This window comes from Barbus barbus (assembly GCF_936440315.1).
Source record: "Barbus barbus genome assembly, chromosome: 46".
In the NCBI taxonomy this organism is placed as follows: Eukaryota; Metazoa; Chordata; class Actinopteri; order Cypriniformes; family Cyprinidae; genus Barbus; species Barbus barbus.
The window spans coordinates 5,213,607-5,230,770 of record NC_136724.1 but is presented as its reverse complement, the minus strand read 5'-3'; the positions used below and the strand labels follow the sequence as shown (position 1 = coordinate 5,230,770).

Here is a 17,164-nt window from a genome sequence, read left to right as displayed (position 1 = left end):
GGCTAACAAGCTTGCTGGTGCTAAGTCGAGATAATTTTTTGATATAAAGTCAAATATTTTTATTCAACCACCTAGATAGGTTACATCTGAGGGAAAAAGAAAGGATGTGATGTTCAGAACATGGTAACTACAGTAATTATCAACGTGGGAAGTGATGCCTTCAGGAGGCATTTGGGTAGGGGTGTTTTTACACCACAGACAAGGGTAGAGAAGAAAAAAAAATCATAATGAAAATATAAATATATTTTCCTTAATTTTCTTCCTAACGTCAGGCCTTATTCTCATGTCATATATAACTGTGACGTTCTGCAAAGCAACACACTTTTCTTTCTTACTGGTGAAAATTAGACGGTGAAATCTCAGATATTTTTTCAGGTACATCGCAGTGTAAGCTTCACAGTGGACATTACTACATCACTTTCATCAACGTAGTCCATATCAAAAACAAAAATATATCTTAACTCCATATAGTGGTTATTTTGGGAAAATCCCAGGTATTTGAGCAGAAGGATTATAAAAAAAAATATATGCTAATATAAAATTGAATTAAGTAGCCTATATAAAATTGCAAAACAAATCTATCAGTACTTTTTTTTACTTAAGTACATAAAAAAATCAAGTACTTTTGTCCTTTCACTTCAGTAAAATTGAAAAAGGAGTACTTTTACTTTAACTGGAGTAACATTGTATTATATGTATCTATACTTTTACTCATGTACTTGATTTGTGTACTTCGTCCACCACTGGTAAATTGAACACAATATCAGCAGTAATAAAAACTGCAATCTGCTTCATACAAATGTTTGTCCTGCAATACCGAAAACTGTAGTATGCTAAAAAACAATATATAATGTTACAACTTTGATGAGTTTAAACTGTATTTCTGTACACATTTCACAAATGAATGAAGACACACAAAACAGTTATAATATGATCACTTTATCTACAAATATGTTTGAACAATTTAATGCAATTCAATTTAAATAATTCAAGATCTAACATTATGCATTATACATACAAACAAGTTGCATTAGCAGTTCATTCAAGTCTATTTTTATGAACATTGTCTTATTGTATATACATTGCAGATGATGACAAAGCAAAAAAAATATTCTTTTGGGCTGTATGATTGTAAATGATGAATCAGATAGGACAAACATATGACAGCAACATTTTGATCTCATTAGCGATGATAACAGGTCCTGGGTGAACATTTTCACGTAGATAGTGACAGGAAGTCATCTGCCAGACATCTAAGTAGATTACTCCATCAATATCTCTGAACATCTCTTGCATCACTGTGTTCAGCTGCATCGCATACCAATCACTTTGAAAAATATTCTGTAAGAACACAAATCAAAATCAGAATTCCTTACACACACAAGGACATTTTCTAGTAAATGATGATTCCAGTGCTTCCAAGCTTCCAGACAATAAAATAAGAAAATGTATAAAGGCATAGTTTCGTTGAGACAGAATAAACATATTTACAGATGTAAAGATCAGTAACAAATGATACTGTCAGACTTGGAATAAGCAAAGCTGGTTTGGACAAACTACACAAACTCTGTTGTTTGTATTTATTGCTACTGTGGCTACTGGACATCCCACTGGTCAGCCACAACATTAAAACCACTGACAGTGAAGCAAATAACATTAATTAAATTGGTAAAATGGTACCTGTCAAGGGGTGGGATATATTGAGCAGCAAGTGAACAGTCAGTTCTTAAATTTAATTTGTTAGAAATAAGAAAAACAGGCAAGGGAAAAAGATCTGACCAGTGGCCAAATACTAACAACTAGACGTTTGAATCAGAGCATCTCCACGCAATTTGAATAATGCAAGGGTCAATACCTATCAAAAGTGTTTCAAAGAAGGACAACCAGTGAACTGACATCAAGGTCAAGGGCGCCCAAGGCTCATTGGTGCACATGGGGAGTGAAGGCTACCCTGTCTGGTTTGGTCACACAGAAGAGCTACTGCAGCTAAAATCTCTCAAAGATTTTATGCTGATCATGATCAAAAGGTGTCCACAGTGCAGAGTTAGATGTACGGAGATGTGTAGCCACAAACGTGGCAGAGTGACCAAGATGAGGGCCAGGGTCAGAAGGCGAGCATTGCCTTCCCCGCCCTTCCAAAGTATGGGATGCAGAAGAGGTGTGACACAAGAGCTAAGCAAGATCTAAGGGGAGTGATTTCAATCATCGAGGAGAAGTAACATCTCTCCTCCTTTCCTCTTTGCCTGATCTTTAAGAAGCCAACAAGATGTGCATCCCTTCTTGCTGTATGGAACCTGCAGGAATGCTGGAGTCTTAAGATCCTGTACATGCCCTGTATTTGCACTTCATGTCACATGCATAGTTTATCTCTCTCTGTCGGCGATGACGGATTCACATGTGATAAATGTAGGGATATAGTTAAGCTGACAGAGAAGATTTTAGAACGAGAGACATGCATCCAAACTTTCAGGTCAAAACACCGCTCTTCCGTTCCGATCAAAACATCAAACAGGTTCTCCCCACTCAGTGATGCACCCACTGAGAAACCTGATGAAAGTGCTCTAGTAATTGGCGATTCTATTGTACGGAACGTGAAAATAGAGACACTAGCCACCATAGTCCATTGTTTACTGGGAGCCAGAGTGCCTGACATCTTGGCAAATTTAAAAGTGCTGGCTAATGCTAAACGTAAATTCAGTAAGATTGTTATTCATGTTGGCGCCAATGATGTTTGACTTCGCCAGTCGGAGATCACTAAAAATAATGTTAAAGAGGTGTGTGAACTTGCAAGTATGATGTCAGACACTGTAATATGCTCTGGTCCCCTTCCTGCTTACTGGGGTGATGAGATTCATAGCAGACTGCTGTCACTCAATGGCTGGATGTCTAAGTGCCCGCAGAATAACATAGGTTTTATAGACAATTGGACAAGTTTTTGGGGCAGACCTGACCAGTTGAAAAGAGATGGCGTTCATCCTTCCTGGGGTGGTGTTGCTCTTTTCTCTAGAAATATGGCACATAGTCTTAGAGTTCATACTTGACTAACTGGGGCCCAGGTCAGGAAGCAGACAGACTGGCTAAACCAACCGTCTGCTAGCCACCTCATGTCACAGAAGTCAGTTAATTCTCAGCACATAGAGACTCCTTCACCTAGATATCACACTATAGAGACTGTGTCTGTTCCCCGAACTAGAAAATGTCCAAACCAAATTAAGAGTAACAATCTAATTGATGTTCAACAAATATATATATATTTTTTTTTACAATACAGAGAAACAATTGATAAAACTTGGCTTACTGAATATCAGGTCCCTTTGTACAAAAGCACTTTTTGTAAATGATTTGATCAATGATCATAACCTAGATTTGCTCTGTTTGACAGAAACATGGCTAAAACCAGATGAATACATTACTTTAAATGAGTCCACCCCCCAAGATAACTAGTATACATATGAGCCACGTACAAAAGGTAAAGGGGGAGGTGTTGCTACAATTTATAGCAATATTCTCAGTATTTCTCAGAGGGCAGGCTTTAAGTATAGCTCGTTTGAAGTTATGGTGCTGCGTATAACATTATCTAGAGAAACACGTGTTAGTGATAAATCCCCTGTGATGCTTGTACAGTCTACTATATACAGGCCACCAGGGCACCATACAGACTTTATTAAAGAATTTGAGTTAGTACTGGCTGCAGATAAAGTCTTAATTGTTGGCGATTTTAATATCCATTTCGATAATGAAAAAGATGCATTAGGATCAGCATTCATAGACATTCTGAACTCTATTGGGGTTAGACAACAGGACCTACTCATTGTCGAAATCATACTCTAGATTTAATACATTGAATTGATGTTAGTGGTGTTGAAATTCTGCAGCAAAGGGATGATATCTCAGATCATTATCTAGTCTTGTGTAAACTCCATATAGCTAAAACTGTAAATTCTACTCCTTGTTACAAGTATGGTAGAACCATCACTACTACCACAAAACACTGCTTTGTAAGTAATATTCCTGATTTATCTCAATTCCTCAGCATATCCAACAGCGCAGCAAAACTTGATTGTGTAACAGAAACTATGGACTCTCTCTTTTCTAGCACTTTAGACACAATTGCTCCTTTATGCTTAAGGAAGATCAAAGAAAACAGTATGACTCCGTGGTATAATGAGCACACTCGCACCCTAAAGAGAGCAGCCCGGAAAATAGAGCGCAGCTGGAGGAAAACAAAACTAGAGGTATTTCGTATAGCTTGGGGAAAGTACCCTACCCTACAGAAAAGCATTAAAAACTGCTAGATCTGATTACTTTTCGTCTCTTCTAGAAGAAAACAAACATAACCCCCGGTATTTATTCAATACAGTCACTAAATTAACAAAAAATAAAGCATCAACAGATGTTGGCATTCCCCTAGAGCACAGCAGTAATGACTTTATGAACTACTTTACTTCCAAGATCGATACTATCAGAGATAAAATTGTAATCATGCAGCCGTCAGCTACAGTATCGCATCAGTGCACTATAGATCCCTTGAGGAACAATTCCACTCATTCTCTACTATAGGAGAGGAAGAATTGTATAAATTTGTTAAATCATCTAAACCAACAACATGTATGTTAGACCCTATTCCATCTAAACTACTAAAAGAGCTGCTTCCAGAAGTCATAGATCCTCTTTTGGCTATTATTAATTCATCATTGTCATTAGGATATGTCCCCAAAACCTTCAAATTGTCTGTACAACACTAAGCCTCTCGTTAAAAAAACACAACTTGACCCCAAAGATCTAGTTAATTACAGACCGATCTTAAATCTCCCTTTTCTGTCAAAGATACTAGAAAAGGTAATATCCTCACAATTATATTCCTTCTTAGAGAAAAATGGTATCTATGAGGAATTCCAGTCAGGATTTAGACCGTATCATAGCACTGAGACTGCTCTCATTAGAGTTAATGAGGGGAAGTCGTGGGACGTCGTGGCCTAATGGTTAGAGAGTCGGACTCGTAATCCAAAGGTTGCGGGTCCCTGTTGCCGGCAGGGATTGTAGGTGGGGGGAGTGAATGTCCAGCGCTCTCTCCACCCTCAATACCACGACTGAGGTGCCCTTGAGCAAGGCACCGAACCCCCAACTGCTCCCCGGGTGCCGCAGCATAAATGGCTGCCCACTGCTCTGGGTGTGTGTTCACGGTGTGTGTGTGTTCACTGCTGTGTGTGTGCACGTTGGATGGGTTAAATGCAGAGCACGAATTCCGAGTATGGGTTACCATACTTGGCAGTATGTCACTTCACTTCACTTCAGTTACAAATGACCGGCTTCTATCATCTGATCGTGGTTTTATCTCTTTATTAGTGCTACTGGATCTTAACGCTGCATTCGACACTATCGACCACAACATTCTTTTGAATAGACTAGAACACTTTGTTGGCATTAGTGGAAGTGCCTTAGCATGCTTCAAATCATACTTATCTGACCGCCATAAATTCGTAGCAGTGAATGAAGAGGTATCATATCGATCACAAGTGCAGTATGGAGTACCTCAAGGCTCAGTACTAGGGCCGTTACTTTTCACGCTTTTTACATGTTACCCTTGGGAGATGTTATCAGGAGACATGGTGTTAGCTTTCACTGTTATGCTGATGATACTCAGCTCTATATTTCTTCACGGCCCAGTGAAACACAACAAATTGAGAAACTAACAGAATGCATAGTTGATATAAAAAACTGGATGATGAGCAACTTATTACTGCTAAATTCTGAAAAAAACAGAGCTGTTAATTATCGGACCTAAAAACCCCACATGTAATAACCTAGAACACTATCTAACACTTGACGGCTGCTCTATCATTTCTTCTTCATCAGTTAGGAACCTAGGTGTGATCAACAAACTACAGCTGGTCAGAAAATGCAGCAGCTAGAGTTCTTACTAGAACCAGGAAGTATGGCCATATTAGCCCGCTTCTGTCAACACTGCACTGGCTCCCTATCAAACATCGTATAGATTTTAAAATCTTATTAATTACTTATAAAGGCCTGAATGGCTTAGTTCCTCAGTATCTGCGTGAGATCTTATCACATTATAGTACTCCACGTCCGCTGCATTCTCAAAACTCTGGCCATTTGATAATACCTAGAATATCAAAATCGACTGCGGGCGGCAGATCCTTTTCCTATTTAGCGCCCAAACTCTGGAACAGTCTACCTAACACTGTTCGGGAGGAAGACAGTCTGTCAGTTTAAATCTAGATTAAAGAACACCTGGATGAGCCCCGGGGGCATATATCCCCAGTGAAGACCTTGACTTAAATACAATAAAACTAAAACGAAAAGAAAATAACTAAAAATATAATAAAATAACTAAGTACATAATACTATTTTTGTTAGAAATTGCAACAATATAAAATAGAAATATAATACAATTATACATTTAAAATTTTAATTAAAACAATAAGTAAACAACAAATAAACAATAATCTCCTGGCCAGAGGAGAACTGACCCCCAACTGAGCCTGATTTCTCCCAAGTTTTTTTTTTCTCCATTCTGTCACAGAGGGAGTTTTGGTTCCTTGCCGCTGTCGCCTCTGGCTTGCTCAGTTGGGGACACTTAATTTCTAGTGATTATCGTCAATTTGATTTCCCAGATATTATTTAAACTAAACTGAGCTAGCCAATGACATCACTGAATTCAATAATGAAATGCCTTAACTGAAAATTGAGTGTTTAATCTTATTTTTATACATTACTGACTCTCTATCCTCCCATTTGATACTGTTAAGTGCTTTGTCACAATCTGTATTGTTAAAAGCGCTATATACATAAAGGTGACTTGACTTGACAGCGTATTAGTAGAGAGACGCTGCCGGGTAGAATTCATTCACACACACAATTGCTCTCTCACTAATGCATTCATATAAATGTAATCCTTACTGCGCTACTTTATCTGTATCTGATTTAGAATGAGCAGAAATATGTGAGAAATATAACGATCCAAAGGCAAAAGAGCTGTTTCTATTGCGATAAGAGCAGAATTTCGACCGTAGAGAATATTGTCACTCACAGTTCTCGGACAGATGTGCACCCGAGTTGGGGAAATTGTTGACGTTGACAGGTAAGTCCTGTGAGTCTTATGTTGTGCCCACTGCGACTGTTTGGCTGATGAGGCAGACATGCCCATCAGCATGGCAGAATGGGTATCTGTTAGTGTTGTAAAAAGTACCGACCGTGATACCATTCGGTACTGAAATATTAAAAACGTCCATTTCCCGCTAAGATTTGAGCGCTGTTGAGCCGATTATTAAACAGCTCTTATTGGTCTTTGTGTTCACGCGCTCAACAGATACATCTGTGACTGGCTTCAATGGTCAATGAAGCGCTCGGTGAAGAGTGTGAACCGATGATCATTGAAGCGAATCACAGATGTATCTATTGAGCGCGTTCCCTGAAGCATCAGCAGATGCAGCGCAATGTCTCAGGTTATGAGTATAACCATGGTTCCCTGAGAAGGGCAACGAGACACTTTCATTGCCATGCTAAGGGCCTGCCTCCAGCCATCTCCTTCAGACAAAGAAGTTGATGACAGGATGAAGCCTGAGTAGGGGCATTATTGACCTTTGCAGTTAAGTTTGTTGAGTCTAATGTTAATGCTAGTGCTTAGCTGATGTGGCAGACATTCCCTTTAGCATGCATGGCGGAGTGGGTATCTGTTCCCCATAGCATCAGCAGACACACTGCAAGTTTTCATTCACAATCTCATGTTACAAGTGTAACCATGGATCCCTGCAAAGGGGAATGAGACAGTGCATCTTGTGGCCATACTTCTCCTTCAGAGAAAGAAGTTGATGATGTGTAGCCTACTACAAGTACCCTCTTATACTCACAGGTGCACCAGTAGTGATATCACAGACTGTCATCGCCTGTAAGACTGTTAAAAGCATGCATCAGGCACCGGTGATGCTGATGGCATTCCCCGTGGCTCACTGGAAATATTTGCCTCTATATACATTTCTCTAACCCTGAAAGAGAAAAAACGTACCTATTTATAAGACTTACTGCAGTGTCCAGTTGAAATTAACTCTTTCCCCGCCATCGATGAGATATCTCGTCAATTAAGAGACAACGCTTCATCAAATCATCAAAAATGCTGGCGGTGGCTGACAACTTTTTTTTTAAAACGCTGGCGGGGACAGAGTTAACACTAGAGGCAGTAAAACGCCGACAACTTTTATTCCTTTACACACAAAACATGATTTACAGGCAGGGGGGAGAGGGGGGAAGGTAGAATGATTCTAAGGGCCTGACAATGGAGGGGGGCCCCACGAGGGAGAAACACAATTTCTACTGAGGCGAACGCGTTCGTGATTTCTACCAACGTGCCACAGTCACGAAATTGAGCGTGGGTTTTAACCCCACTCTCTGGACATTTCACTTGAAAACTGCTGCAAAACATGCAGTTTGAAACGTAATTACGGTGTTGAAGAAATGTGTATAGAGGCACGTATTTTCATGATTCATTGAATACGTTGTGGTTATGTAGGTAAACAGCAATGAGTTCAAGAATCCAATTGGCTGAGAAATTTGAAATGAATGTTTGAATGGGCTCGGTGCACAAGTTGGCGCCTAGTGAGCTTTTGCGACACGAGTGTATGCTTACTTACTTCCGGTCTTGCGACGTTCGCATTTACTGTAAGGGAAACTTATACAAAACTTGGATAGATAGATAAATGTTTTTCAAATTAAATAGCGGCTAGTGGTATATCAAAGAGAAGAGAAAACATCCTCCCTACATTATTGCGTAGCTTTGTTTGGAAAGTCATCAAGATAAAACGTGGAGATTACTTCATTCTTTATTCTGTTGATCATATGCGGTTAGTCAGTCTACAGTGATCTCTTCAGTCAAAGAAAAACCACTCAAATGTGCAATACTGTACATTTTCGAGTGTTTATTTTGTTCTGACTGCTATTTATTAGATCATAATTTGCGACTGTCAAAAAAGATGCTCAGAGATTTCAGTATGTATGTTTTATTAACTTTATTTGACAACATAATTTATAATTGTAACTGTACAATTTAACATAGGCTAATGTAATTATGGTAGGTTGGCATTAATTAAAAATAAATACAAAACTTAGTTAAAATATTGTTTTTTAGTTTAACTACAATTATTATTAGTCATTTAAAATTATTGTGCTTATTTTCAATAATTTTAACTTACATTGTCCATGAATTGAAGATAATTTTCTTGCAATAACCGGAGTAACAGGGTTGAGGTTTAAGCTTGGCGACTACAGTCGACTCAAAAAAAAAAAAATTGAAAAAAATTGAAAAACACAAATAAAATGATTTCCTTGTCTTCGTGCCATTCTGTAAAAAGGGTCCAAATGATGTTCTATATTGGCTACAGACCATAGCTTTCAAAAAGCAAAGTGGGATTTGTTGTTTGAAAGTGTCAAAAATGACATCTTGCAGATGAAATCCAGCACTAACCAGCAGAGACGGCCTGGACTGCAGCAGCTTGGCAATTTCTGCTGGTCTTTTCAGCAAAACGACTGTCCTTTATACAACACAGATTCAACAGAAGCAGCAGACAATCCATTCGTGTGTGTTCGGGGGTCATTGTGTGGAGAGAAGTGATGGAGATTCTGAATGGATGCATAAGATGACACTGCATCTTACAGCTGCATTAATATTTCAGGCCGTCTTCGCAGAGTTTTTTTCCTCTCACCTTTTATAGACCTTTTTATTTAGTTCTGAAAGACTATCAAGGTTAGCAGCATTTAGTGATTTAGCTTATATTCCTTGCCCTGGCTTGTTTGAAATGATAATGGCACTCCTAAAATATGACATGAATGTCAGAAAGTCAAGACTTTGTGTGCTGGTTTTCAGACAAGGTTTAACTTGCATACAATTATGGCTGAATAGAAATATTGGATTATAAAATGGGAGAGAAATACTTTTTGACATTCATTTGCAGCTGTAACGCAGTGTTCAGGGTCAAAGAACAATTACACCGCCTGAATTCTAATATCTGCATGAAGTAAAGCTCCAGAGATGATCTGCTACGGCAGAAAACACGCACTCACCAGCCATCAAGTAATACAGCTAGGATGAAGACATTATTCTTTATTATTCTTTATAACTGATGTCCTGCACAATTGCCGCTTCAACATGGCCCCTGATGAAAGAATACATGAATAATTGCAGGCCGGCACCGAGACCAGAATGAAAGAGACGAATCCAGATCGTCCATCAGATCGGTGTTTGATTTTCCCTGTGTGTTTTTATTCATATTTATCTGTTTTGTGAAAGATCTGTTGCATAAATCATTATCTGTCTTTAAGTAGCGCATGTATATTTTTTACGATTTCTTTTGCATTCATTTTCAAATTAAACAAATCTTTAAATTAGTCATGTATTAGTTGTATCCTTTTACAGCCTGTTCTTTTTTTTTTTTCATTAAAAACATATGTCTGATACAAAGATAACTATGTGTAAAATATGCTGTGAAAATGATGATGGAACAAACTGATGTATGTGCATAATTGAGAAATTAATATTTATGAAGATCAATCACAGCCCATGTCTCACAAGGTAAATATTTCATTTTAAAAAAATCAATGTAATACAAACATTTTCAAGAAATAATTTGTACATTTACATAATTGGTAAGGGAAAAATACATTGTTTAGCTGTGTGTATACACCATGAGTTCATTCATTCACCGGACCCAAACATAAGTAAGTTTCAAATGCACTGGCTCAGTTAACATTTATAGGATAATAATAGCAGTGTAGATGTTATTTGGATTTTAAGTGATATTATAAATCCTGTAAACATATAGAAGGTAATATTTGGATTTCTCTGCACTGATGTTTAGCACAATCGGAAGTATCTATGCACACATTCGCTAGACCGGAAACCAAGATGATGGAGATATGCAACTAGCCCATTGGAATGCAAATAGAGTTTCATGAATTATATTTCTTACTTTTATTGAACAATTTTATTTATAGCGGGATGGTCAAGAAAATCATAAGTAATAATTTTTCATGATTTTGCTTGCTTTTATGATCCCTTTTTGCCCTGTTCTGCAGCTTGAAAGGCTGTAGTTCCCTTCCACTTTCAATGTATAAAAAAGAGCTTATAAATTATGCTAAAATGAAAGCCAGTCATACATATTTGGAATGACATGAGGATAAGTAAATGATAGCATTTTCATTTGTACTTTGAGCAACAGTGTTTCTAGACTTTCAGTATACATGCAAAGATAGGAGCACCATATTTTCTTGTTTACCATTAATATTATCAGAAGAAAACAACACAGAAACAAAGTAGGGTTGGAAGTGATCAAGTGTACCTTTACTCCTGCAGTATTTCCAGACTTGATGATGACAGTAGTCTCTGGTGCACGACTCAGCAGTGCTACAACAGACTGACGGATTTTTGCCACTTCATGAATGTAAAATGTTAATGGGTGAAACACCAGGTGAGCAAAGATCGTGAAGACAACAACTGCGTGAGGACCACCAGCTATTTCATCAATATCACTGGCGATATAATGCAGGTCCGTAATGAGCATTTGACTAAATCGCAATGGAACACCATGTGGACTCCAGTGAACAATGATATTATTTTTCAACTCCACAGCCATCAGGGGTCCACCTGTACGTGGAGTGTGGAGGTTCATTCTTTTTAAGCCTAATAAAGATAAGCAAAACTTACATTAGACACATTTCTTCATTTACTCAAAAAAGTAATATAATTGAATAACTTGCCTGGCACATTTCTTTCCAAATACTCAAACCACTGCCTTGTGGTGGAGTCTCCAAAGAGGTAGACGATCTTGTTTTTAAGACAATTTCCCATTTGGGCAGAATTGAACTGTTGAGTGTTGCATACAAAAGACTCCCAAATATCTTTGAAATAGAACCCAGCAGGAACTGGTGTTGTCAAGCCAGATCTGCATCTTTCCATTGTGCCTAACGCAAAGAAACATTTACCTAAAAACACTGTGTCAACACTATATGCAAATTCTTAATCCGCGTGTAATGTTACATTATACTAACAATAGGAATGTCAGACTTCTGATATGTGACCATTTTCTATTTGGAAAAAAATAAATAAAGAGAACGCAGAAGAGAATGTATTAAACATAAAATGAGAATTTGGCTAAATTTTGATTTATGGTGTATAAACTGACTTGAATATTGAATTTACTGAAATACTGCCAATGTGTGCATTGTAATATTTAACATTAAGATGAATGAGAATAAGATGACAGAGGCCTTTTAGAGTCACCAAGATTAACTTACTTGTTTCATCAGTTTACTAAACTGTTCGAATGATTTACTAATTCGTTCCCTCATTTTAAATTAATCATGCACATTAAACAATTTGTGCCCTTGTTTTTAACACATTTTAAAACAAAATGTATCTGTCCATAACATAATAGCGGCAATACATTTATGAGAATGCGGACAGGAAGTAGAACAAACTATTATTTAGTGAGAGCAATTTTCTTAAAATGAGGGAACAAAATAGTGAATTGTATAGAAGATTTAATAAACTGACGGAACTAATTAGTAAATTGTGTATAAGATTTAGTAAAATGAAGGAACAAACTAGTCAATCGAGCACACAATTTACTATTTTTTTCCTGCATGTCATGTGTGGGGCACTGTAGTGTTGAATTGAATTAAATAAAAATTTAAAAAAAAGAAAGAAAAGAAAAAGTTTTTCTTTTCCTTCTCCTTATCCCTTTCCAAACAGGAAAATAAATGGTAAAAATATATTAAAGGAACACTCCACTTTTTATTTTGGAAATAGGCTTATTTTACAACTCCCTTAGAATTAAACAGTTGAGTTTTACCGTTTTTAAATCCATTCAGCTGATCTCCGGGTCTAGCGGTAGCACTTTTAGCTTAGCTTAGCATAGATCATTGAATCGGATTAGACCATTAGCATCGCGCTCAAAAATGACCAAAAACTTTCGATATTTTTCCTATTGAAAGCTTGACTCTTCTGTAGTTACATTGTGTACTAAGACCGACGGAAAATGAAAAGCTGTGATTTTCTAGACCGATATGATATGATTTTACGCAGCGCCTGAAAGTAGTCTCCAGCTATATCATAACTAGTTACCTAGCTGGGGACTACTTTCAGGCGCTGCGTAATATCACTTCGCCTGCTACACCCATGGTACGCCATCAAATTTCCTTGATTATTACGCCAGAATGAGAGTATAGTTCCTACCCATATCAGACTCGAAAAATGCAACTTTTAATTTTACATCAGTCTTAGTGCATGCTGTAAGTACAGGAGAGTCAAGCTTTAAATAGGAAAATTATCGAAACTCTTTGGTCATTTTTGATGACCAAATGCTAATGGTCTAATCCAATCCAATCCAATCTAAGTTTAGCTAAAAGTGCTACCGCCAGACCCAGAGATCGGCTGAATGGATTCAAAAACAGTCAAACTCAACTATTTCACTCTAGGGGAGTTGTAAAATGAAGTGAAGTGGAGTGTTCCTTTAATACGTTCTCCATGTGTTAACATACCTTTGCCTGCAGTGTTGGGAAGGACATTTATGTTCATTTTGTCTCCAGTAATAGCAACATTTGTTAATTTCCTGTGAAGAAATGGTAATATATTTTTACAAATATTTAGTTAGTTATAGTCATATTAGTTTAGTTATATTAGTTTTACATTTTTTTTTCTGTAATTAATTTTAAACACGTTTTATACTTACTTTGAAAAAAGTTGATTCTCAAAAGCTTTTAAAGGGCTTTCCACACGTCCCCTGGAATGATGAACCAGTTTGTCACAGGAAAGTTTATTTGGTCTCTCACACTGCCACACCGTCCCTGTTTTTATATCCTTATACTCACAGCAGCAGTTGCGTCTCCTCCAACTTCCTTCTCCACCCCACTTAAGATTACATTCTACTACTTCACTGATCCTGGTTTTATTGGGTCCTGATCCTTCAAAGTGGCCATTATAGTGGCTGCGTGGGAATGAAGACTCCCTGTATTTTTGAAGAATCTGCACAACCTCACTGGAGTGCTCAAGACGAACAAAAACTTGTGCCTGACCTTCCCAGGGAAGAAGAAGAACAACTGAGTAAGTCCCATTACGATGATCCACAACATTCCCGTACACACTTGCCTTCAAGAAGAATGGAAAAGGTTAGTTGTAATGCAGAAATCTTGTGTCTTTTGGTAAAGCAAGCTTATAAATATATATAATACTCATTAAACAATATAAAACAAACACACCTTTAACTTTGAATTGAAAAGCTTTGCTTTGAAAAAATCCCCTCCGTATCTTTTCAGGTTCTTGTTGTGGTCTCTGGCTGTGATAATAACGGAGATGTTTTCGCCCAGTTTGTAACTCTTTTTTGGTTCCACAATAGAGAATGTTGAGTGGACTGGACTTGTGCTCAGATCCAGCTGAGTGATTTGTTGATCAGGACCAGGCCAGTCGAGAGCCTTCTGTAGTCTTTCCCACTCCTCATCACTGATTCCCATGTCAAGCGTGGATATTTTGTAAGAATTGTCAGTACCATTATTTCGAGGAGCTGGTTTAGGCCTTGGGAGCAGTACTTGTTTCATTTGGAACCCCACATTCAGCCTCCACAGAGCCTGAGAGGGGACCAGGATAACAATCATACCAAACTCTTGTTTTTTTTTTTTCAATACGCAAATGTTTAAAGCTCAGTGTATATGGTAACAAAATTCCACTAATTTCAACTTAAAAACTTATTGAAAACTAAAAGTTCATTTGCTGCCTTAAATTTTTAATTATAATCAACTTGATTGTAAAAGTCAATTCAAAATTATATTATACCAGCTTCACTAAAAAAAAGAAAATTATTTTATAAGTGGTTGCTTGTCAGGGGTTCAGACAACAATAATTGGTCAAAATAACTTATATGAAGTTTGTTTCAGCTGCGCATGTTAATGTATGAAAAATAAGAGGCAGCATTATCAGTCTGGTGCAGAGAAGAGAAAAGAAAGTGCACTAGATATAGGAAAGTGAGGAATTATGAAAGCATACTGATGAAATGGCAGATGCTGGATTGTGTCTTATTGGTTTAAGTCAACATTTTGCGAGCACTGTCAGTAATGAACATGAAAGGTACTGTTTTTGCAGGCACTTCAGAATAGGTCTAGATATATTATGATTCTAATTAGTTTAGATCTTCTAAACACACATTAGCTTTTCCATGGACTGGTTAAATTTTACAAAAAATAAGCAGGCTGAATAAAACGACCTAGGTTACGTATGTAACCCAGGTTCCCTAAGGGAACGAGAGCTGCGTCCGAAGACGATATGGGAACGCTCTCAGCGTCATTCCGCTCTGAATATCATATTTAATCAGTCCAAATAGAAGGGCGAAGCGTCACGGGCGGGGTGACGTCACGACCAGGAAGTATATAAGCACGTGAGGCGGCGCCCGCGTCAGCTCCATGTCATGAAGCAAGCGCTGGCAGGGATGCCGGAAGTATGGCTGCGAGACGCAGCTCTCGTTCCCTTAGGGAACCTGGGTTACATACGTAACCTAGGTCGTTCCCTTTCAGGAACGTCGAGCTGCGTCCGAAGACGCTATGGGAACGCTATACCAACGCCTCCATACTGACAAGTCCCTGCCTGTGTCAGGACAAAAAGGACAGAGGAGCCTAGAGTGGCTCGGACATCAAGGTTGTAAAACCTCGCAAAGGTCAGGGGCGTGGACCATCCAGCAGCGTCGCAGATGTCCCGTATTGGGACACCTGCCCAAAGTGCCTTTGAGGCCGCCATACCTCTAGTTGAGTGCGCTCTGACTCCCAGCGGATGGGCAAGCCCAGAGGCCTCATAAGCAAGATTAACAGCATCCACAATCCACCTACTAAGAGTGGGCTTCGTAGCAGGAAGACCCCTCTTAGGCGGACCATAGCATACCAGCAACTGGTCCGACTTTCTCCACAGGGCAGCTCTGTGGATGTACGTGCCCAGTGCTCACACTGGACACATACGGTTGTGCTTCTCCTGGCCGAAGGGAGGAGGACAGAGGCCTGGAGTACGACCGGCTGTGGTACGACCGTTAGAACCTTCGGTACGTACCCCATTTTTCAGGGGTAGAGAAAGACTTTCGCCGAACCGGGCACACAGTCAACATCGAAGGGGCCGCAGACAGGGCCTGAAGGTGACCACCCTCCTCAGAGAATGATGGCTAACCAGAAGACGGTCTTGGAGGTGAGGAGTCTATCTGTTATCTCCTCGACATGCTCAAAGGTGCTCACACCGAGCCTCGGAACCGCAGCCAGGTCCCACGTGGGGACGTGATCGTACAGGAGGCCTCAGCCTCCGCGCACCGGAGGAAACATGTAACTAGGGGGTATCTGCCCACTGCCTGGCCACCGATAAGGGCGTGGTATGACAAATAGCTGCCACGTAGACCTTAGTAGTGGAGTGGGTTAACCCTGCGGAGAACCGGGCCTGCAGGGACTCCAGCACTGTACCAACTGGGCAGTTAACTGGGTCAAATTGGCGGTCTCCGCACCAGGAAGTGAAGAGTTTCCACTTCAGGGCATACAGTTTCCTCGTAGAGGGAGCTCTGGATTGAAGGAGGGTCTCAACAACCTCAGTTGACAGACCGGAAGCTATGAGTTGCGCCCCCTCAGAGGCCATACCCACAGCTTCCATAGCTCCGGGCGGGGGTGCACCCCCTGCCTGTGAGAGGAGATCTCTTCTGACAGGCACCGGCCACGGGGTGCCGTCGAGAAGCGCAATCAGGTCCGAGAACCATACTCGGCCCGGCCAGAACGGCACTACTAGCAGTAGACTGACCGCGTCCCGGCGCACTCTCTCCAGAACTCCCGGGAGCAGAGCGATCGGGGGGGAAGGCGTACAGACGTAGCCTCGGCCACGTCTGTACCATAGCATCCAGACCCAGCGCTATGGGCTGGCGGAGCTAGAGAGAACCAGAGGGGACATTGCGCTGACTCTCGAGTGGTGAAGAGGTCCACCTGTGCCTGGCCAAAGACCTTCCAGATCTGCTTCACCACCTCTGGGTGAAGCATCCATTCCCCGGGCCTCAGCCCCTGCCTCGACAGAACGTCTGCTCCCACATTGAGATGCCCAGGGATGTGAATAGCTCTCAAGGATAGGAGCTTGCCCTGGGCCCACACCAGG

The 17,164-nt window shown here is 39.7% G+C and overlaps 1 protein-coding gene across 2 annotated transcripts in view; it reads right to left on the bottom strand.

The window, feature by feature from the left end:
- Positions 1-925: 925 nt before the first annotated feature.
- Positions 926-17,164, bottom strand: part of LOC306864680 (NXPE family member 3-like) — a 30,431-nt gene continuing 14,192 nt past the window's right edge. Inside the window, exons 3-8 of one of the 2 annotated variants that reach the window (XM_079408839.1) lie at positions 14,266-14,631; positions 13,740-14,155; positions 13,549-13,619; positions 11,767-11,970; positions 11,349-11,689; positions 926-1,341 (exon numbers count right to left, since the gene is read on the bottom strand). In XM_079408839.1, the coding sequence (XP_079264965.1) occupies positions 1,144-1,341; positions 11,349-11,689; positions 11,767-11,970; positions 13,549-13,619; positions 13,740-14,155; positions 14,266-14,631 (1,596 nt within the window). In that variant the 3' untranslated portion in view covers positions 926-1,143. Of the gene's footprint in view, positions 1,342-10,445; positions 11,690-11,766; positions 11,971-13,548; positions 13,620-13,739; positions 14,156-14,265; positions 14,632-17,164 lie in introns of those variants that run through there. The other variant, XM_079408838.1, reaches the window with a different exon arrangement.